Source organism: Carcharhinus amblyrhynchos, chromosome 15 (genome assembly GCF_965287045.1).
Source record: "Carcharhinus amblyrhynchos chromosome 15, sCarAmb.v2.hapA, whole genome shotgun sequence".
Classification (NCBI taxonomy): Eukaryota; Metazoa; Chordata; class Chondrichthyes; order Carcharhiniformes; family Carcharhinidae; genus Carcharhinus; species Carcharhinus amblyrhynchos.
Genome location: NC_137338.1, coordinates 76,663,957 through 76,686,743, shown reverse-complemented (window position 1 = coordinate 76,686,743; position 22,787 = coordinate 76,663,957). Strand labels below are relative to the sequence as shown.

Here is a 22,787-nt window from a genome sequence, read left to right as displayed (position 1 = left end):
TCTTTCTGACTGGGGGAGGAAACCCGTGCGGACACGGGGAGAACATGCAGACTCCGCACAGACAGTGACCCAAGCCGGGAATCGAACCCGGGACCCTGGCGCTGTGGGGCAGCAGCGCTAACCGCTGTGCCTCTGTCAGGTTAGAGATATCTCAGCCGTTGGGTCGGACCTTGGGAAACTGGAGTGGGTGCCAGCAAACTGTCCCGGAGCAGCAGAAAATATATAAAAGCGGCTGGGAAGCCGGAGTGGAACTGCTCAAAGAAGGTGCCCCAAGGAGGCTTTAACCCTCTCATTCCTGGAAGCAGAATAACTGGTTGTTCCGAGTTTTGTGCCAAGCACCTTTAACGGCAAAACTGCACCGCAACATCAATAAAAACAATTATTTATAAAGGTTTCAGAGCCTCGGGTGATTCTTGTTCTCTTGCGGTCAAAAGAGAGACAAAACAAAACAGAGTCTGGAAATCCAAAACAAAAACACAAAATGCTGGAAAAGCTCAGCGGGTCTGGAAAGAATCTGTGGAGAGAGAAAGAGCGTTAAACATTTTGAGTCTATGACTCTTCAGACCTCATAGAATTCCGATGCTGCAAGAAGGAGGCCACTCAGCCCTTCGAGTCGGCACCTATCACAATCCCACCCAGGCCCTATCCCCATACGTTTAGCCTAGCCAGTCCCCCATGCTCTAAGTGGCAACTTAGCACAGCCAATCCATCTAACCTGCAAATCTTGGCACTGTGGGAGGAAATCGGGGCGCCCGGAATGAACCCACGCAGACACGGGGAGAATGTGCAAACTCCCCACAGGCAGTCACCCGAGCCGGGAATCGAACCCGGCACCCTGGCGCTGTGAGGCAGCAGCGCTGACCCACTGTGCCACCCGCAACCACTGAAGGGGGTAGAATTGTGATAGATTAGAGTCAGCAGAGGAGGGCCATGGGGACACCAAGATTGGGGGAAAGGCAAATTGTGCGGAGGGTGTGGAGAGTCTGCAGAAGGATCTAGATAGGCTGGGCGAATGGGCCAGGAAATGGCAAATGGAATTTAATGTTGGCAAGTGTGAGGTGGTCCACTTTGGTAGGAAGAATGGTAGGAAGGATTATTACTTACGTGGCGAAAAACTGCAGCAGGCGACAGTGCAGAGGGACCTCGGGGTCCTTGTGCATGAGTCGCAAAAACCCAGCCTGCAGGTGCAGCAGGTGGTCAGGAAGGCAAATGGGATGCTGGCCTTCATAGCGAGGGGGATTGAATATAAAAGTAGGGAGGTCTTGCTGCAGCTGTATAGGGCATTGGTGAGGCCGCAGCTGGAGTACTGTGTGCAGTTTTGGGCGCCGCACCTGCGCAAGGATATTTTGGCCCTGGAGGGAGTGCAGAGGAGGTTTACTAGGCTGATACCGGAGTTGAGGGGGTTGAGCTATGAGGAGAGGCTGAATAAACTAGGCTTGTACTCGTTAGAGTTTAGAAGAATGAGGGGAGATCTCATTGAGACGTATAAGATGATGAATGGGATGGATAGGATAGAGGTGGAGAGACTCTTCCCGCTCAAAAAAGACAGTAGGACTAGGGGGCACAGCCTCAAGATAAAGGGGAGGCGGTTTAGAACGGAGTTGAGGAGGAACTTCTTCACTCAAAGGGTGGTGAATCTCTGGAATTCTCTGCCCGTTGAAGTGGTGGAGGCTGCCTCGCTAAATATATTTAAGACGCGGGTTGATAGGTTTTTGATAAGCGAGGGGATTAAGGGTTATGGGGAGAGGGCGGGAAAGTGGAACTGAGCCACGACAGATCAGCCATGATCTTATTGAATGGCGGGGCAGGCTCGAAGGGCTGGATGGCCTACTCCTGCTCCTATTTCTTATGTTCTTATGAAAACACAGTTCAGATGTAAGCTCGCAGGGGACAGGGAGACTGGCACCAGGGGCCCGATTTTACCGCAGCATCACGCCTGCCTTTGGGCGCACAAGCGTGGTAATGTCAGGCACGAGGCGATTGGTGCAAACACACCTGCGTCCACGCAGACGCCCACTTTACAAGGCCCGAGAATGGCCAGGGTCCAACTCCCACCCGAAATGCGCGCAACGTCAACTGAAACGCATTTTCACGTATTTAAATTGAACTAACGGGCTGCCCGCCCAAATTTACCAACATTTCCCCCTTTACCATCGAGTTCGTCAAACCAGATTAGGCGCAAAACAGGCATGGTGGGGAGGGGGGAACCAAACGCGCGCGCAGTTGAAGGCTCCAATGGGAGCAGCAGGATTTTGGGTGCGCTAAGTCCCTCCCACAGCGCGGTTCAGACCCGCCATTCTTTTCTCCCGGCCTACGGGGGGACCTGGAGGCAGTTTCCCAAGTCGGATTCGAGCCGCGCCCAGATTCAAGACCGCGAATGAAAATGGTAAAATCAACCCTAAGAGTTTCTGTAGGTGAGTGAAGAGAAAGGGGTTGGTGGAGACAAGCGTAGGTCCCCGACAGACAGAAACGGGGGGAAAATGTATGACAGGAGACAAAGGAAACGTGGACGCAAATCAGATGTTGGAGAATTCAAGATTTAGTGAGAGGGAAGAGCTGATGGAGATCACTGTGAGCAGAGAAATGGTGCAGGGAAAATTGACGGGATCAAATTTGGATAAATCCCCAGGGCTGGATAACCTACATCCCTGAGGAAGGGGCTCCGGCAAAAGTGGCTGCTCTGGTGGTCATTTTCCAGGATTCCCCAGACCCCGGAACAGTCCCTGCAGACCGGAGGGCTGTCACTCCAATACTCGGAAAGGGAGGTGGAGAGAAAATGGGGAATTCTAGATCAGCAAGCCTAATATCGGCCGTGGGGGGAAACTCTCGAATCGATTATCGGGGGCTTTACAGCGGAGCGTTTAGAAAGCAGTGGCAGGATCAGACAGAATTCACGTGGATTTATGAAAGGGAAATCATGCCTGACAAATCTGTTGAACAAGCTGCCGGGGTAATAGAACAAACGGGTACAACTTTGTCTCTTAAAAAACATTTAGATAGTTACGTGGATACGATGGGTATAGAGGGAAATGGGCCAAATGCGGGCAATTGGGATTAGCTTAGGGGTTTTAAAAAAAAAGGGTAGCATGGGCAAGTTGGGCCGAAGGGCCTGTTTCCATGCTGTAAACTTCTAGGTAACGAGTAGAGTTGACAAGGGGGAGCCAGTCAATGTGGTATATCTGGACTTTCAGAAAATGTTTGACAAAATCCTGCGTAAGAGCTTATCGCGCAAGATTAGTGCGCCTGGGATTGGGGGAAGTGTATTGAGGTGGATAGAAAACTGGTTGGCAGAGAGGAAACAAAGAGTAGGTATTTATGTGTCCTTTGGCAGGCAGTAATGATGAGGGTGCCAAAGGGATCGGTGCTGAGATTTCAGCTATTCACAACATATATTAGTGGTTTGGATGCGGGAACAAAATATAACATCTCAAAGTTTGCAGATGATTCCAAGTTGGGTGGGAGGGTGAACTGGGTCAAGGGTGCAGAGATCCTTCAGAATGACCTGGACAGGTTGGGTGAGTGGGCAAATCAATGGCAAATGCAGTATCATTTGGGTAAATGTGAAGTTATTCACTTTGGAAGCAAAAGCAAAAAGGCAGGTTACTCCCTGAACGGCTGTAAATTGGGAGAGTGTGCAGAGGGACCTGGGTGTCCTTGTGCACCAGTCGCTGAAGGTAAGCACGCAGGTGCAGCAGGTGATAAAAAAGGCAAATGCTATGTTGGTCTTCATTACGAGAGGTTTTGTTCCAATTATATGTGTTGTTACAATTATACAGGGCCTTGGTGAGGCCGCACCTAGAGTACTGTGAGCGGTTTGGGTCTCCATCTCTGAGGAAGGGTGTTCTTATTCTCGAGAGAGTGCAGTGAATGTTTACCAGGCTGATTCCAGGGATGGCGGGACAGATATCGGAGGAGAGATTGACTAGGTTAGGACTGTTTTCACTGGAGTTCAGGTGAATGAGGGGCTATCTCACAGACTTATAAAGTTCTAACAGGACTAGGCAGGGTAGATGCAGGGAGGATATTCCCGATGGTGGGGGAATCCAGAATGGGGGTCACAGTCCGAGGTAGACCATTTAGGACGGAGGTGAGGAGACATTTCTTCACCCAAAGAGTGGTGAGGCTGTGGAACTCATTACCACAGGAAGGAGTTGATGCCAAAACACTGAATGTATGCAAGAGGTGGCTGGATATAGCACTTGGGGCAAATGGGACCAAAGGTTATGGGGAGAAAACAGGATTAGGCTATTGAATTGGATGATCAGCCATGATCGTAATGAATGGTGGAGTAAGCTCGAAGGGCCAAATGGCCTCCTCCTGCTCCTATCTTCTATGATTCTACTCAGGGAGTTGGATATAGTGACGGTGGTGTTTGGAGAATTGGGTGTGGTGACGGTTGTGTTTGGCGGGTTGGACGCGGTGACGGTTGTGTTTGGTGGGTTGGACGCGGTGGCGGTTGTGTTTGGCGGGTTGGACGCGGCAACGGTTGTGTTTGGCGGGTTGGACGCGGTGACGGTGGTGTTTGGCGGGTTGGACGCGGCGACAGTTGTGTTTGGTGGGTTGGACGCGGTGGCGGTTGTGTTTGGCGGGTTGGACGCGGTGACGGTTGTGTTTGGCGGGTTGGACGCGGCGACGGTTGTGTTTGGCGGGTTGGACGCGGTGACGGTTGTGTTTGGCGGGTTGGGCACGGTGACGGTTGTGTTTGGCGGGTTGGGCGCGGTGACGGTTGTGTTTGGCGGGTTGGGCGCGGTGACGGTTGTGTTTGGCGGGTTGGGCGTGGTGACGGTTGTGTTTGGCGGGTTGGGCGCGGTGACGGTTGTGTTTGGCGGGTTGGACGCGGTGACGGTTGTGTTTGGCGGGTTGGACGCGGTGACGGTTGTGTTTGGCGGGTTGGACGCGGCGACGGTTGTGTTTGGCGGGTTGGACGCGGCGACGGTTGTGTTTGGAGAATTGGATGCGGTGACGGTTGTGTTTGGCGGGTTGGACGCGGTGACGGTTGTGTTTGGCGGGTTGGATGCGGTGACGGTTGTGTTTGGCGGGTTGGATGCGGTGACGGTTGTGTTTGGCGGGTTGGACGCGGTGACGGTTGTGTTTGGCGGGTTGGATGCGGTGACGGTTGTGTTTGGCGGGTTGGGCGCGGTGACGGTTGTGTTTGGCGGGTTGGATGCGGTGACGGTTGTGTTTGGCGGGTTGGACGCGGCGACGGTTGTGTTTGGCGGGTTGGACGCGGTGACGGTTGTGTTTGGCGGGTTGGGCGCGGTGACGGTTGTGTTTGGCGGGTTGGACGCGGTGACGGTTGTGTTTGGCGGGTTGGGCGCGGTGACGGTTGTGTTTGGCGGGTTGGACGCGGTGACGGTTGTGTTTGGCGGGTTGGGCGCGGTGACGGTTGTGTTTGGCGGGTTGGACGCGGTGACGGTTGTGTTTGGCGGGTTGGGCGCGGTGACGGTTGTGTTTGGCGGGTTGGATGCGGTGACGGTTGTGTTTGGCGGGTTGGGCGCGGTGACGGTTGTGTTTGGCGGGTTGGACGCGGTGACGGTTGTGTTTGGCGGGTTGGACGCGGTGACGGTTGTGTTTGGCGGGTTGGGCGCGGTGACGGTTGTGTTTGGCGGGTTGGACGTGGCGACGGTTGTGTTTGGCGGGTTGGACACGGTGACGGTTGTGTTTGGCGGGTTGGACGCGGTGACGGTTGTGTTTGGTGGGTTGGACGCGGTGACGGTTGTGTTTGGAGAATTGGGCGCGGTGATGGTTGCGTTCGGGGAAGAGATTAAATCAGTTTGAACGGCCAGAATGAGGGAAACAGAGATACGCCAGGGCAGTTGGAGGGGCTGGAGGAAAGTACAGAGATAGGGAGGGGTGAGGTTGGGGAGAGAGGTGAAAATATGGCTCAGAATTTTAATCTCAGGGCGGTTGTTTGACCAATGAAATAAGTGAAAGGCAAGGCTGGTCAGGGAAACAGGACTTCGTGTGAGGGGCAGCTGAGTCTGGCATCAGGTTTAGACAGGGTGAGAACGGTCGGCTGGGAGTTTGCTCGAGTGATCGGGGCTGGAGTAGACAAAGGTTCAAGATGAGCGGAACCAGGGGTCAGGCTGGTCGATGTGCGGGCACAGGAATCAGCTAGAAATCAGTAGTGACTCTGGACATCACATTGGCCAGAGTCCCTGATCTTTACAAAGTTGCTAAGTAGAAATGTGGAGAGAGGACGCTACAGATCAAACAGGTTACACAAAGTTAAGCGAGCACACAAAGCAAATTTTCTGCCTCACCATATCGAACTCTGGAATACAACCGCTCCCGTATCCAACTCCCCGAACATTCCCATTCATCCTCTTTGCCAATTAAACAAAAACAATACACGCAGCCCAAAGAACCACAGGTAATGTATTCCCCACGGCGTTTAAACGTGACGTTTGTGGGCGCCACAGCAGCGAAGCACTGTGCGGCGAGGCACTTACGTGGCGTGATACCGGGAGTGCCACGACGAGCAGACCCCGCCGGACGACAGCTGCACCATGGTGGGCTCCGGCGGGCTGTCCGTGAACTTTGTCGAGTGCCAAGAGTGGGGCCGACACGCTGGCTCACTACACCTGAACGGGAGAGAAAATTTACCGGTGAAAAAGAGAGCAAATTAAGCCAAGTCTTTTCTTGATGTATTAAAACAATCCGTTCGGTCAAAAAACAAAGCTACCCAGGGGGCGGGAAACACCACACATTTCAAAGAAAGAACAGAATGAATCTGATTACTGGGATAGTCAGGTAGGCCTCTCTTCAAACCAAAGCCTACAGGGAGGACAATAATGGCTGGCAGCCGTTCTGTTTTCCTGGTATTTGGTACGCAGGGTCCGTCAAAGTCTTTTCAGATCGTTCAACCGCAGAACAGGACTAAATGGAAAGAGCCGTAGTGGACCTGGTATCGGGGGAATGAGCCCAGCCAGGCGGTCAACATTTCAATAGGGGAGCAGTTCGGTAACAGTGACCACAATTCAGTAAGCTTTAAGGTACTGTCGGATAAAGGTCCTCAAGTTTAGCACCTCAAGTTGAGGTGCTAAACCGGGGGAAGGCTAATTCCAACAATATTCAGCAGGAACTGAAGCGTGTAGATTGGGGACAGATGTTTGAGGGTGAGTCAACATCTGGCGTGTGGGAGGCTTTCAATTGTAAGTTGGTAGGAATGCAGGACTGGCACATTTCTGTATGGATGAAGGATAAGTTTCGGGATCCTTGGACAATGAGAGATACTGTGAGCTAGTCAAAGAGAAAAAGGAAACATTTGTCAAGCGTAGGAGGCTGGGAGCAGAGGGATAAGCTCCCCGGAAGGGTGGGGGGGGGGGTTTTAGTTCAGTCGGGCAGCATGGTCGGTGCAGGCTTGGAGGGCCGAAGGGCCTGTTCCTGTGCTGTATTTTTTTTGTTCTTTAAACTTGCTCCATAAAAGCAAAACAGCCAGTTACCCCGACAGTCAAAACACTTGTTAAAAAAGGAACCTGCGGGGAAATGAATCACATTTTTTCGGTGTCAGTGTTCACCGGACATTTTTTAAAACCAGCGAGATATAGATGACAGGGTTCAGGATTGGCCATCCTGAGAGGCCTAAACCTGTGGGTGCTTTTGAGCTGGGTGTGTACCAAGCAATAGATTCACTTCATTAACTGGGAAAGGGACAAACTGCTTTAGGCTACACAGAAATGTCGCACGATCAGAGTAGCCCGTTTGCACGGCGATTCTGGCTGTCAAACAGTTGACTCTCTCAGTGAAGGGGCTTCCAGTCGGATGGGATTTCAGATGTTTGGCTTCCAATTACCACGGTTATGGTGTTACTCTTCACACCTGCGGTGTAAACCCCTCCTATCGGACCCAGAGAGAGAACAAATTCGACAAGCACTTCTCCGTTCAAGCAAAAACGGAGCTTGACGCTAATCGGTAAAAGGTGGAGAGGGAAAAGCCAGCCCATTCCCTCAGCCTCTTTGATCCGGATCCTCAAACAGATCCGGGCGGGTGGGCAAAGAAACGTTTCGAGAGATGAAAGGCGATCATGTTTCCGAATATCACAGGGTTCCACTCACGGTCTGGGCGTGTTTTTGACCACTGGGGGCCTTCACTGGAACCGGGCATTATCCTGGGACACCTAACCTCAGTGAGAACCTACAATTCCATCCTGGAAAATCCCCGCGCCTCACGGGAACGCAACGTGGGCCTCGGCAAGTTTCCTGGGTGCTTCAACCTATTCCATGCGGGAGCATAGAAACTGGGAGGAGGCCATTCAGCCCCTCAGACCTGTTACTGGGACATAGAAACTGGGAGGAGGCCATTCAGCCCCTCAGACCTGTTACTGGGACATAGAAACTGGGAGGAGGCCATTCAGCCCCTCAGACCTGTTACTGGGACATAGAAACTGGGAGGAGGCCATTCAGCCCTCAAATCAGTTACTGGGACATAGGGACTGGGAGGAGGCCATTCAGCCCCTCAGAGCTGTTCTGCCATCCAATTAGTATCCTTTGATGATCTTGCTAACCATCAGTCTCCACTTGGAACCGACCCCTCACCTCAGCTGCGTTTTTTGTCTGACGGGTTTCTAATCTCCCGTGTGCGAAGAGGTGGTTTGGGACATTACTCCTGAGTGGTCTAGCTTTAAGAGTTCTTTTTCAGGGCCCAGCTATCCGAGGAAATAACTGGATTGTATTTACCCTTTTTTGAACCCCTTTGTAATGTTAAACTCCTCAACTGGATCACCCATTCATCTTCCATATCCAAAACCAACCTGCACAATCTGCCCTCATATTTAACACTTTCAGCCCTGGTATTGTTCTCATGCCCCTCCAGAGAGGCGATGCTTATTGTTTATTAAGGGCACACGCGCTAAGGGTGGCACAGTGGCAAGCATGGCTACCTCACAGTGCCAGGGCCCCGGGTTCGATTCCCAGCTTGGGTCACTGTCTGTGTGGAGCCTGCACGTTCTCCCTGTGTCTGCGTGGGTTTCCTCCGGGTGCTCCGGTTTCCCCCCACGCTCCAAACGTTAAGCTTATTTATTAGTCAGAAGTAAGGCTTACATTAACACTGCAATGAAGTTACTGTGAAATGCTCCCACTCGCCACACTCCAGCGCCTGTTTGGGTCAACGCACCCTAACCAGCGCGCCTTTCAGACTGCGGGAGGTAACCGGAGCAGCCGGAGGAAACCCACGCAGACACGGGGAGAATGTGCAAACTCCGCACAGACGGCGACCCGAGCCGGGACTCGAACCCGGGTCCCTGGCGCCGTGAGGCGGCAATGCTAACCGCTGTGCCACCGTGCTGCCCAGTGTGTGGGTTAGGTTGACTGGTCATGCTAAGTTGCCCCTTAGTGTCAGGGGGATTAGTAGGGGGATAGGGCCTGGGTGGGATTGTTGTTGGTGCACACTCATTGGGCCGAATGGCCTCCTCCTGCACTGTAGGGATTGTATGATTAATAGTCAAGTATGATGAGTAAAACCCTGGACAATTGTAACACGTGTGAGCCACACACCAAACTCCCAGTACATTATTAAACCACCCAACGGTCCTGCTCACAGTGCGGATTGTGGGACGGCGGCTCCGAATAAAAATGGAACAGGGAATTCTGAGAGGCAGATATTCTAAATCAGTCACAGGGAGTTTGAAAGACACCTCTGCAAAGTGTGCCACGGCGGGGGAAAAAGCTTCAGGGGAACCGGGGAAGGCGGGGTGCGCTCTTGTTCAGAAATCCAAGGTGCCGGGGAACGGGCACCGCCGCGGCTGTGGTGCCGTCTGCTGGATGGAGGCCTCAATCACGGCAGCTCACTGCCGATGGAGGGGAAGAGGGGAATCCCATTCTGAAGGGGGATCGGACTCTGGGTCTGTACTCGTTGGAGTTTAGAAGGATAAGGGGGGATCTTGTTGGGTCTTACAGGAGACTGCGAGGCCTGGAGAGAGTGGACCTGGAGAGGATGTTTCCACCAGTAGGAAAAAACTAGAACCAGAGGGGCCCAACCTCAGGCTAAAGGGACGATCCTTTAAAACAGAGATGAGGAGGAATTTCTTCAGCCGGAGAGTGGGGAATCTGTGGAACTCTTTGCCGCAGAAGGCTGTGGAGGCCAGGTCATTGAGTGTCTTTAAGACAGAGATAGATAGGTTCTTGATTAATAAGGGGGTGAGGGGTTATGGGGAAAAGGCAGGAGAATGGGAGATGGGAAAAATATCAGCCAGGATTGAGTGGCGGAACAGACTCGATGGGCCGAGTGGCCTAATTCTGCTCCTATGTCTTGAGGTCGTTTGGAATGGAGAGCAGGAAGGCTTTGGTGACAAACTGTGGCGCCAGGAAGTGCACAAGAAGATGGTTAATTATCAGTGCCTTCCCCAATTGAAACTCTGGCTCACGGTTCACAGAACCACCAAGTCCATCATTACCTTCTGGGGACACCCACTGCTGGCAGTTCAGGGGAATTTCATGGTAACTTCACTGCAGTGTTAATGTAAGCCTGACTGTAGGGATTCTATGCACTAATCCTGGCTCGGAAGACTCACAGAAACTAGAAGCAGCAGTAGTTGGCCTTGCGAGCCTGCTCCGCCATTCATTATGATCATGGCTGATCAGTGAATTCAATATCCTGATTTCTTCCCTTCCCCCGCCTTTAGCCCCAGGTGCTATATCGAATCTCTTCATCAAATCAGATAACCATCTAACAATTCCTATGTTCCCATTCTGAGCAGGTAGCGCGTAAACTAACCCACAGAAGACAGCAGATTGAGATTAGAAACCCAACGCATGTCCTTCAGCACAGGGGCGGCACGGTGGTTAGCACTGCTGCCTCACAGCACCAGGGACCCGGGTTCGATTCCCGGCTTGGGGGGGTCACTGTGCGGCACATTCTCCCCATGTCTGCGTGGGTTTCCTCCAGGTGCTCCAGTTTCCTCCCACAGTCTGAAAGGCACGTTAGTTAGGGCGCATTGGCCCCAACAGGCACCAGAGTGAGGCGACCAGGGGAATTTCACAATAACTTCATTGCAGTGTTAACGCAAGCCTTATTTGTGACTCATGAACAAACGTGACTTTTTCCAGTGAAGGGAAACCCGGCCCATCCTACACTGCCTGGCTCAGGGCAACGAAGGGCAGACATTAAATGCTGACTTGTTAGTGTTGCCCGCATCTGAGGAACAGGTATTTCGATGAAGTGCATCAAGTTGGTAATAGTGTACAACAATCAGAAATGGACCCGCATTGTTCTCACTGCTCTTTATTAGGCCATTCTCAGGCATGTTGTGCTAAAGGTTTGCGCGGACAACCTGGGCTCCTTCACACTGGCAGCGGCAACAGGGAGACGTCGCTCTATTCTAAGCAACAAAGGACAGCCACAATCACAAACACTTCACGCACTCACAGCACAGCTACGCAGTCGCTAACGTGAATTGTTAGACAATAAAATGGAGGGATAACACAGAGACAGTCACGGGATCGGCCTTCCAGCTTCTCACTGGTCCAATGGCTGGTGAGGGGGTTAAAATCGTAGAAACCCCTACAGTGCTGAAAGAGGCCATTTGGCCCATCGAGTCTGCGCCAACCACAGTCCCGCCCAGGCCCCTACCCCCATATCCCGGCACATTTACCCCACTAATCCCTCTAACCAACACATCTCAGGTCACGAAGGGCAATTTTAGCACGAGCCTAACCCGCACATCTTTGGACTGTGGGAGGGTGGGCGGTGGGGGTGCAGGGAGGAGAGGGGGTAACGGGTAGGCGTGCTGTTGCCTCATGGAATTTCTCAGGATCTTCGTCAGAAAGCTCCTCGCCACTTCAGCCCCCGCCTCAGGAGGAAATTTCTGCGCTACAATAGCCACCATTTTGCCCCTCCTGAGTGAGCCAAAGATTAAGAGGAAGAAAATTCAGCCGAGAGGTCTAGACAGGGAGAGAGAGAGCGCGAGGAGGTGTCGTCGGAAGGTGTGGTCACAGCCTCAAGACTAGGCCGCAAAGCCGCTGCTCAACGAAAGGCAAACTGTTCACAGGATGTAGAGTGCCTACACTACAGGAGGAGGCCATTCGGCCCATCGGGTCTGTACTGACCACTACCCCACCCAGGCACTATTCCCATAACCCCATACATTTACCCTGCTTCTCTCCCCGTGACACCAGGGTCAATTTTAGCATGGTCAAACCACCTAACCCAAACATCTTTCAGACTGTGGGAGGAAGCCGGAGCACCCGGAGGAAACCCACACAGACACGGGGAGAATGTGCGAACTCTACACAGACCGTGACCCGAGGCCGGGAATCGAACCCGGGTCCCTGGCGCTGTGAGGCAGCAGTGCTAACCACTGTGCCACCCCTAGTGCTTGAGTGGCCTTGGGATTTCTGGGTGGCACAGAGGTTAGCATGTGCTGCCTCACAGCGCCAGGGGCCCAGGTTCAATTCCCGCCTTGGGTCACTGTGTGGAGTTTGCATGTTCTCCCCATGTCTGCGTGGGTCCTCCATGTGCCCCAGTTTCCTCCCACAATCCAAAGATGTGCAGGTTAGGTGGATTGACCATGCATGGAGATGACGGGGATAGGGTGGGTTGTGTGGGCCTGGATAAGGTACTGTTTTGGAGAGTCAGTGTCGGCTCGATGGGCTGAATGGCCTCCTCCTTCTGCATTGTAGGGATTGAATGATTCTGTGGGACACCCAGCCTCAGCAGCATCATACAATACCACAGCAGCAACAGGAAAGCACAGCCTTGCATTCAAGCAACAACTTGTATTCAGATCACAAATATAGCGTAGAAAATCTCCCAAGGAGCTGGACAGAGGCACCATTAAATAATCAGACACCAAGTCACAGAGATATTGGCAGTTTTAAACAGGATCTTAAAAGGAAGGTGGAACAGTGGAGGGAGTTCTAGTGTAAGGCCTTCAGTGCTGAAGGAGACCATTCAGCCCATCTTGTCTGTACTAACCACAATCCCACCCAGGTCCTATCCCTGTAATCCCACATATTGATTCTGCTAATCCCCCAACACTAGAGTGAATTTAGCACGGCCAATCATCCTAATGCGCACATCTTTGGGTTGTAGGTGGAAACCGGAGCACCTGGAGGAAACCCACGCAGACACGGGGAGAACATGCAGTCTCCGCACAGACAGTGATCCCGAGGCTGGAATTGAACCTGGGTCCCTGGCGCTGTGAGGCAGCAGCGCTAATTACTGTGCCACTCTGCCAACAGCTGAAACATAGCAGGAAGTAGATATCCAACGGGGCCGTGCCAAGTTACAAGCAAGTCTAAGGCTGGGGACAGATGAAGGAGAGAGGATTGGTGCTGTGGCACAGACACACAAACACAGCCTGTTTAAGCCAACTCCAGTGCCTGCAGTTATTTCTTTCCCTCAGTGTCATCGCGGCTGGACTGGGCTGTTTGCTTTCAAACGGAACAACGTTCTCAGGATCTTCCCTGTTCAGCTCCTTCAGAATCTTGTGTCATTTGTTATCCAGCCTTCTCGATATGAATGCTAACATTGCATTTGAGCCACATGAACCTTCACTGGACCGAGACCAATATAAGTGAATCCTTCCTTAAACATCGAGACAAAAATTGTGCACAGGACTCCAGGTGTGGTCTCACCAAAGCCCGACACAACTGGGGTTGTCGCCCTTCCAGAACAGAAAAGCGACTGCGCAGTGGTTTTGCCACTGGATACGTAATCCAGAGACCCCACGGGACCCGGGTTCGAATCCCACCACGGCTGGGGGTGAAATTAGAATTCAGTAAAAAAAAAAATTTGGAATTAAAAGTCTAACGTGATCACAAAACCATTGTCGATCATCCATCTGGGTCACCAGCATCCTTTAGGGAAGGAAATCTGTCACCCTCACCTGGTCTGGTCTACATGTGAAGACAGATTTACAGGAATATGGTTGACTCTTAAATGCCCTCTGAAATGGCCCAGCGTGCCACACGGTTCAAGGGCAATTAGGGATGGACAACAAATGGTGCCCCAGCCAGCGATGCCAACGTCCCACAAGTAAAATGAAAAGGATTGGTCTGGAGAGCCCAGATATTGAAGATTAATTATGATGGGTGGTTTCTCCATTAGATATATTAGGTATACTGAAATTGTGGGTAAACCTCATCGAATTGGATAATGAGTCTTTCCTTTCCAACTGGCATAGAAAGCCAAGGTGGCACAAGATGGATGTGTTCGCTGACGAATGGTACAGCTACCCACAATACATTCAATCACAGAACTGTAGCAAGACACCCTCTCCAACAGTGCAGCATTCCCTCAGTACAGCAACAAAGTGGCAACCAAGATCACATCACAGTGTCCTACAGGTTTACAGCATGGAAACAGGCCCTTCGGCCCAACTTGTCCATGCCATCCATTTTTTAAAACCGCTAAACTAGTCCCAATTGCCCACATTTGGCCCATATCCTTCTGTACCCATCCTACCCATATAACCGGCTAAACGCTTCTCAAAAGACAAAATTGTACCTGCCTCTACTACCACCTCTGGCAGCTTGTTCTAGACACTCACCACCCTCTGTGTGAAAAAAATTGCCCCTATGGACCCTTTTGTCTCTCTCCCTTCTCATCTTAAACCTTTGCCCTCCAGTTTTAGACTCCCCTACCTTTGGGAAAAGATATTGACTATCTAGCTGATCTGTGCCCCTCATTATTTTATGGACCTCTATAAGGTCACCCCTCAGCCTCCTACGCTCCAGAGAAAAAAGTCCCAGTCTATCCAGCCTCTCCTTATAACTCAATCCATCAAATCCCAGTAGCATCCTAGTAAATCTTTTCTGCACTCTTTCTAGTTTACCCAAACCTCAGGAGCGGATTGAAGCCACAACTTACAGAGGTCGGGGTGCACCATCGCTAGAAGGAGTCAAGAGTGAAGTCAAAACCTGATACCTATCATAGAAACGTAGGAAATAGGAGGAGGAGGCCATCATTTGGCCCTTCGAGCTTGCTCCGCCATTCATTGCAATCATGGCTGATTGTCCAACTCAATACCCTAATCCTGCTTTCTCCCCATTGATCCCATTCGCCCCAAGTGCGATATCCAGTTGCCTCTTGAATACATTCAATGTTTTGGCATCAACTCCTTCCTGTGGGAATGAATTCCACAGGCTCACCGGGTGAAGAAATATCTCCTCAGCTCCGTCCTAAAAGATATTTTGGCCTTGGAGGGAGTGCAGAGGAGGTTTACTAGGCTGATACCGGAGTTGAGGGGGTTGAGCTATGAGGAGAGGCTGAATAAACTGGGCTTGTACTCGTTAGAGTTTAGAAGAATGAGGGGAGATCTCATTGAGACGTATAAGATGATGAATGGGATGGATAGGATAGAGGTGGAGAGACTCTTCCCGCTCAGAAAGGACAGGAGGACTAGGGGGCACAGCCTCAAGATAAAAGGGGAGGCGGTTTAGAACGGAGTTGAGGAGGAACTTCTTCACTCAAAGGGTGGTGAATCTCTGGAATTCTCTGCCCGTTGAGGTGGTGGAGGCTGCCTCGCTAAATATATTTAAGACGCGGGTTGATGGGTTTTTGATAAGAGAGGGGATTAAGGGTTATGGGGAGAGGGCGGGAAAGTGGAACTGAGCAGCGACAGATCAGCCATGATCTTATTGAATGGCGGGGCAGGCTCGAAGGGCTGGATGGCCTACTCCTGCTCCTATTTCTTATGTTCTTAACTGGTCTACCCTGAATCCTCAGACCGTGACCCCTGGTTCTGGACTCCCCCCACCATTGGGTAATATCCTCCCTGCACCTACCCTGTCTAGTCCTGTTAGAATTTTATGAGTCTCTCTGAGATCCACCCCTCATGCGTCTGAACTCCAGCGAAAACAATCCCAACCTAATCAATCTCTCCTCAGTCCCCCCATCCCCGGAATCAGCCTGGTAAACTTGCGCCGCACTCCCTCGTGAGCTAGAACATCTGTCCTCAGGAAAGGAGGCCAAAATTGTACCCAATACTCTAGGTGTGGCCTCAGCAAGGCCCCTGTATAATTTGCAACAACACATCCCTGCAACCTCTCAGGAGGGTTACTTCCACAACAGGGGAACTATTTATTGCAGGAATTGCAAAGGTGGTTTACAAAGGTCCTCAGACTCGAGGGTTTCATTTGAAGCGATTACAGGTTGCCTGAGGCGCTGAAGCAAGTGTCATAAACCGTTTGACAGCTGGATCTTCAAAGCTTTGCGAGCAGCTGGGTGAACAACACGAGGTTCAAAGCTACTGCCCTGCCTCATGAATGTCACCGACACGCTGACTGCATGTGTGGCTGGCACGCTGCCACGCAGTTTCGTTCAGTGCACCCACTGCTCCTCAGGTTGTCCCTTCAGAATGAAGCCAAGGCCACCTCTCCATCCAGTTCAACCTCCAGGAGAGGGAATTCTCTCCTCTCACGGCAAACACACTCCTGCCTGGAGATTGCACAAACCCGAAAGCAAACGAGAGGCGTGCTGTCAGCTCACTGGCTTTGAAACCACGGTTTTTTCCCACCCTTCCCAGCCTCTGTTTCCACAGCCGTAGCCGTGCGACTGGGCAAAGAAACGCCAACACATCTCTGAGATTATAACACGGTCCAAATGTCGTCAAACCACATCGCAGCAGCCTGTACAGGAGCAGCTGTTAACCAGCCTCCACAGGCATCAGCAAGTAGCAAGATATGAAAAACACAGTCCTTGTGGGGACGGGTCTGTCGCTGTATAACACCGGGGTACAGTACTGGTGGGGACGGGTCTGTCACTGTATAACACTGGGGTACAGTACTGGTGGGGACGGGTCTGTCACTGTATAACACTGGGATACAATACTGGTGGGGACGGGTCTGTCGCTGTATAACACTGGGGTACAGTACTGGTGGGGACGGGTCTGTCGCTGTATAACACTGGGGTACAGTCCTGGTGGGGACAGGTCTGTCGCTGTATAACACTAGGGTACAGTACTGGTGGGGACGGGTCTGTCACTGTATAACACTGGGGTACAGTACTGGTGGGGACGGGTCTGTCACTGTATAACACTGGGGTACAGTACTGGTGGGGACGGGTCTGTCACTGTATAACACTGGGGTACAGTACTGGTGGGGATGGGTCTGTCACTGTATAACACTGGGGTACAGTACTGGTGGGGACGGGTCTGTCGCTGTATAACACTGGGGTACAGTACTGGTGCTGACGGGTCTGTCACTGTATAACACTGGGTACAGTACTGGTGGGGACGGGTCTGTCACTGTATAACACTGGGGTACAGTACTGGTGGGGACAGGGTCTGTCTCTGTATAACACTGGGGTACAGTACTGGTGGGGACGGGTCTGTCGCTGTATAACACTGGGGTACAGTACTGGTGGGGACGGGGTCTGTCACTGTATAACACTGGGGTACAGTACTGGTGGGGACGGGGTCTGTCACTGTATAACACTGGGGTACAGTACTGGTGGGGACGGGTCTGTCGCTGTATAACACTGGGGTACAGTACTGGTGGGGACGGGTCTGTCACTGTATAACACTGGGGTACAGTACTGGTGGGGACGGGTCTGTCACTGTATAACACTGGGGTACAGTACTGGTGGGACGGGTCTGTCGCTGTATAACACTGGGGTACAGTACTGGTGGGGACGGGTCTGTCACTGTATAACACTGGTGGTACAGTACTGGTGGGGACGGGTCTGTCACTGTATAACACTGGGGTACAGTACTGGTGGGGACAGGTCTGTCACTGTATAACACTGGGATACAGTACTGGTGGGGACAGGTCTGTCGCTGTATAACACTGGGGTACAGTACTGGTGGGGACGGGTCTGTCACTGTATAACACTGGGGTACAGTACTGTGGGGACGGGTCTGTCGCTGTATAACACTGGGGTACAGTACTGGTGGGGACGGGTCTGTCACTGTATAACACTGGGGTACAGTACTGGTTGGGACGGGTCTGTTACTGTATAAACTGGGGTACAGTACTGGTGGGACGGGTCTGTCACTGTATAACACTGGGGTACAGTACTGGTGGGGACGGGTCTGTCACTGTATAACACTGGGGTACAGTACTGGTGGGGACGGGTCTGTCACTGTATAACACTGGGGTACAGTACTGGTGGGGACGGGTCTGTCACTGTATAACACTGGGGTACAGTACTGGTGGGGACGGGTCTGTCACTGTATAACACTGGGGTACAGTACTGGTGGGGGCGGGTCTGTCACTGTATAACACTGGGGTACAGTACTGGTGGGGACGGGTCTGTCACTGTATAACACTGGGGTACAGTACTGGTGGGGACGGGTCTGTCACTGTATAACACTGGGGTACAGTACTGGTGGGGACGGGTCTGTCACTGTATAACACTGGGGTACAGTACTGGTGGGGACGGGTCTGTCACTGTATAACACTGGGGTACAGTACTGGTGGGGACAGGGTCTGTCACTGTATAACACTGGGGTTACAGTACTGGTGGGGACGGGTGGTCGCTGTATAACACTGGGGTACAGTACTGGTGGGGACGGGTCTGTCACTGTATAACACTGGGGTACAGTACTGGTGGGGACGGGTCTGTCACTGTGTTACACTGGGGTACAGTACTGGTGGGGACGGGTCTGTCACTGTATAACACTGGGGTACAGTACTGGTGGGGACGGGTCTGTCTCTGTATAACACTGGGGTACAGTACTGGTGGGGAGGGTCTGTACCTGTGTGTATACACTGGGGTACAGTACTGGTGGGGACGGGTCTGTCACTGTATAACACTGGAGTACAGTACTGGTGGGGACAGGTCTGTCACTGTATGACACTGGGGTACAGTACTGGTGGGGATGGGTCTGTGACTGTATAACACTGGTTGCTACAGTACTGGTGGGGACGGGTCTGTCACTGTATAACACTGGGTACAGTAACTGGTGGGGACGGGTCTGTCGCTGTATAACACTGGGGTACAGTACTGGTGGGGACGGGTCTCTCACTGTATAACACTGGGTACAGTAACATGGGTGGGGACGGGTCTCTCACTGTTATAAACACTGGGGGTACAGTACTGGTGGGGACGGGTCTGTTCGCTGTATGACACTGGGGTACAGTACGGACGGGTCTGTCACTGTATGACACTGGGGTACAGCACTGGTGGGGACGGGTCTGTCACTGTATAACACTGGGGTACAGTACTGGTGGGGACGGGTCTGTCACTGTATAACACTGGGGTACAGTACTGGTGGGGACGGGTCTGTCGCTGTATAACACTGGGGTACAGTACTGGTGGGGACGGGTCTGTCACTGTATAACACTGGGGTACAGTACTGGTGGGGACGGGTCTGTCACTGTATAACACTGGGGTACAGTACTGGTGGGGACAGGTCTGTCACTGCACACTGGGGTACAGTACTGGTGGGGACGGGTCTGTCGCTGTATAACACTGGGGTACAGTACTGGTGGGGACGGGTCTGTCACTGTATAACACTGGGGTACAGTACTGGTGGGGACGGGTCTGTCACTGCACAATGGGGTACAGTACTGGTGGGGACGGGTCTGTCACTGTATAACACTGGGGTACAGTACTGGTGGGGACAGGTCTGTCACTGTATAACACTGGGGTACAGTACTGGTGGGGACGGGTCTGTCACTGCACACTGGGGTACAGTACTGGTGGGGACGGGTCTGTCACTGCACACTGGGGTACAATGACAAACACAGTTGAAACTCTGCTGTGGAGTTTGAATTCCACTTGGTTCTCCACTTTGTCACAGGAACAGAATTAGGCCAATCTGCCCCTTTGTGCTACCCCCATCATTCATTTAAACCTTGGCTGATCTGTGTCTCAGCTCCATTCTGCCATCTTGTATATATCCTTGGCTGAAAAGAAACTGATCAGCCTTGGAATTTAAAATCTTCAGCTGACTCGATAGTTTTCTGGGAGCGGGGAATTCTAGATCCCAACAAGGCTTTGTGTGAAGAGGTGCTTCCTGACTTTCCAATTCACCATCTCCTGTCCTGGGTCTCGGACAGACACGATGTGGAGATGCCGGCGTTGGACTGGGGTAAACACAGTAAGGAGTCTCACAACACCAGGTTAACTGGTTGGACTTTAACCTGGTGTTGCGAGACTGCTTCGGTGCGTCTCGGACAAACAGCCAGCCGCAGGGGTGAGAATGTCGGAAAACCACACACGCTCAAAACACTGCCAGCATTCACTCTGGGAAAAGGAAAATTCCACATCCAATCACAATTGGGGATTCGACCAGAATAGAAATCAAACTGCAATGGATATCGGATGTTCTACAAGTTTCAAATGTCCCAAAGTGTTTCCTGGCTAATGAAGAATTTAGAAGTGTAATCATTAGTGTCACAGAGGGAGTATAGCAACCAATTCAAACTTGGCACGCTCCCTCCAAAAAAAACAAAGTATTAATGACTGGATGATCTGTTTTGGCAACATTGGTTAACCATAGAAATCCTGCAGTGCACAAAGAGTAAAAAGTCTGACAACACCAGGTTTTAGTCCAACCTATTTATTTGATAATATTCTCACAAGCTTTCGAGGGGACAGCCTCTTCGTCAGGTGAATGGAGAGTTCTGGCCTCAGACAGAGCATATAAAGCACAGACAGTTTAGAGATTACTGATTAAAATGCGAATCCTTACACCTAACCTGCTGTTCAAGACCTGAAGTGGCTGACAATGTGAGTGGAAGGAGCACTGATCACAGTTTAAAGAGATGTGTATTGTCTCCAGACAGTACAGTAAGTGAGGTTTTGCAAACCCAGGCAAGTCACGGGGGTTACAGATAGTGCGACATGAACCCAAGACCCCAGTTGAGACGGTCCTCATGTGTGCGGAACTTGGCTATCAGTCTCTGCTCAGCGACTCTGCGCTGTCGTGTGTCGTGAAGGCCGCCTTGGAGAATGCTTACCCGAAGGTCAGAGGCTGAATGCCCGTGAGAATACCATCCACCAGGTACATAGTAAATACTCTTGCAACTCGGCCAACATTGTCTACCTGATACGTTGCAAGAAAGGATGTCCCGAAGCAAGGTACATTGGGGAGACCATGCAGACGCTACGACAACGGATGAATGAACATCGCTCGACAGTCACCAGGCAAGACTGTTCCCTTCCTGTTGGCGAACACTTCAGTGGTCACGGGCATTCAGCCTCTGACCTTCGGGTAAGCATTCTCCAAGGCGGCCTTCACGACACACGACAGCGCAGAGTCGCTGAGCAGAGACTGATAGCCAAGTTCCGCACACATGAGGACGGTCTCAACAGGGATCTTGGGTTCATGTCGCACTAACTGTAACCCCCGTGACTTGCCTGGGTTTGCAAAACCTCACTTACTGTACTGTCTGGAGACAATACACATCTCTTTAAACTGTGATCAGTGCTCCTTCCACTCACATTGTCAGCCACTTCAGGTCTTGAACAGCAGGTTAGGTGTAAGGATTCGCATTTTAATCAGTAATCTCTAAACTATCTGTGCTTTATATGCTCTGTCTGAGGCCAGAACTCTCCATTCACCTGACGAAGAGGCTGTCCTCTCGAAAGCTTGTGAGAATATTATCAAATAAATAGGTTGGACTAAAACCTGGTGTTGTCAGACTTTTTACTGTGTTTACCCCAGTCCAACGCCGGCATACCCACATCGTGCACAAAGAGGCCATTTGGCCCATTGAGTCTGCACCGACCACAATTCCACCCTACCCCCGTATATTTACCCACTAATCCATCTAACCTCCACATCTCAGGACACTAAGGGGCGATTTTAGCATGGCCAATCTACCTTCCCCGCACATCTTTGGTTGAATATTGCCAGGGCACTGGGATAAATTCCCTGCTCTCCTTCCAACAGTGCCGCGGATCTCTCACGCCCACCTGAGGGGAAGGGACAACCTTGGATTCACCGTCTCATCCAAGAGATGGCACCTCCAACAATGCAGCACCCTGGACCGGAGTGCAAACCTGGGTTAAATCTCGGCAGTGGGGCTTGAACCCACAACCTGCTGACCCCAAGGTGAAGATGACCCCCAGAAGCCCGGAATGAACTCAGTGGCATCCACTGCACCAGGCTGCCATCGTTCTGCCTGTTTTATATCCACCCAAAGCCAACCTTCATAGTTGCTGCCCTCAGATCCCCCCACCAGACGATGCCCAGTGACACACCTCGGCAACAGAAATCAAACTCCACTCAAACATTGTCCCTTCCCTCATCTCCACCACAAAGCATACGACAGACAGGCAGATTAACAGCCAACAGGGCTGTTGCTGCTCCGTTAGCCACAGAAATATTTTGAGACCGGCTCAGAAACTGGCTATTTCGGCAAACCCGTGAAAGGCTCAGCGAGCCTGTTAGGCCCGAAAACTGCCAGCACGGTTCCAGCTGGTTCAGCAGGTTTCCGCAAGGACTAATCCCGGATAATTCGCTGCAGACAGCTCTCTGTCCAAACCTACACATCCACATCGAGGTTAGAAAGAAAGAATGATGCTGGTAAATCCCTTGTTTACATGAGGGCCAGAGCAGGGCCACGGGGAGATGGCGGTGATAGCTCGGTCACGTGGCTCAAAAAGGAGAGCTTTCACTGTGAGGGAACTGAGACTGAGGGGGAGGGGGGAAACGGGGGGAGGGGGGAAACGGGGGGAGGGGGGAAACGGGGGGAGGGGGGAAACGGGGGGAGGGGGGAACGGGGGGAGGGGGGAACGGGGGAGGGGAACAGGAGGAGTGGGGGGGAACAGGAGGAGTGGGGGGGGAACGGGAGGAGTTGGGGGGGGGAACGGGAGGAGTTGGGGGGGAACGGGAGGAGTTGGGGGGGGAACGGGAGGAGTTGGGGGGGGAACGGGAGGAGTTGGGGGGGGAACGG

The 22,787-nt window shown here is 52.1% G+C and overlaps 1 protein-coding gene across 1 annotated transcript in view; it reads right to left on the bottom strand.

The window, feature by feature from the left end:
- shroom2a (shroom family member 2a) overlaps window positions 1-22,787 on the bottom strand; it is a 214,150-nt gene that overhangs the window by 72,077 nt on the left and 119,286 nt on the right. The window contains exon 3 of the mRNA XM_080204271.1: window positions 6,453-6,584. Within this exon, the coding sequence (XP_080060397.1) occupies window positions 6,453-6,584 (132 nt within the window). The remainder of the gene's footprint in view (window positions 1-6,452; window positions 6,585-22,787) is intronic.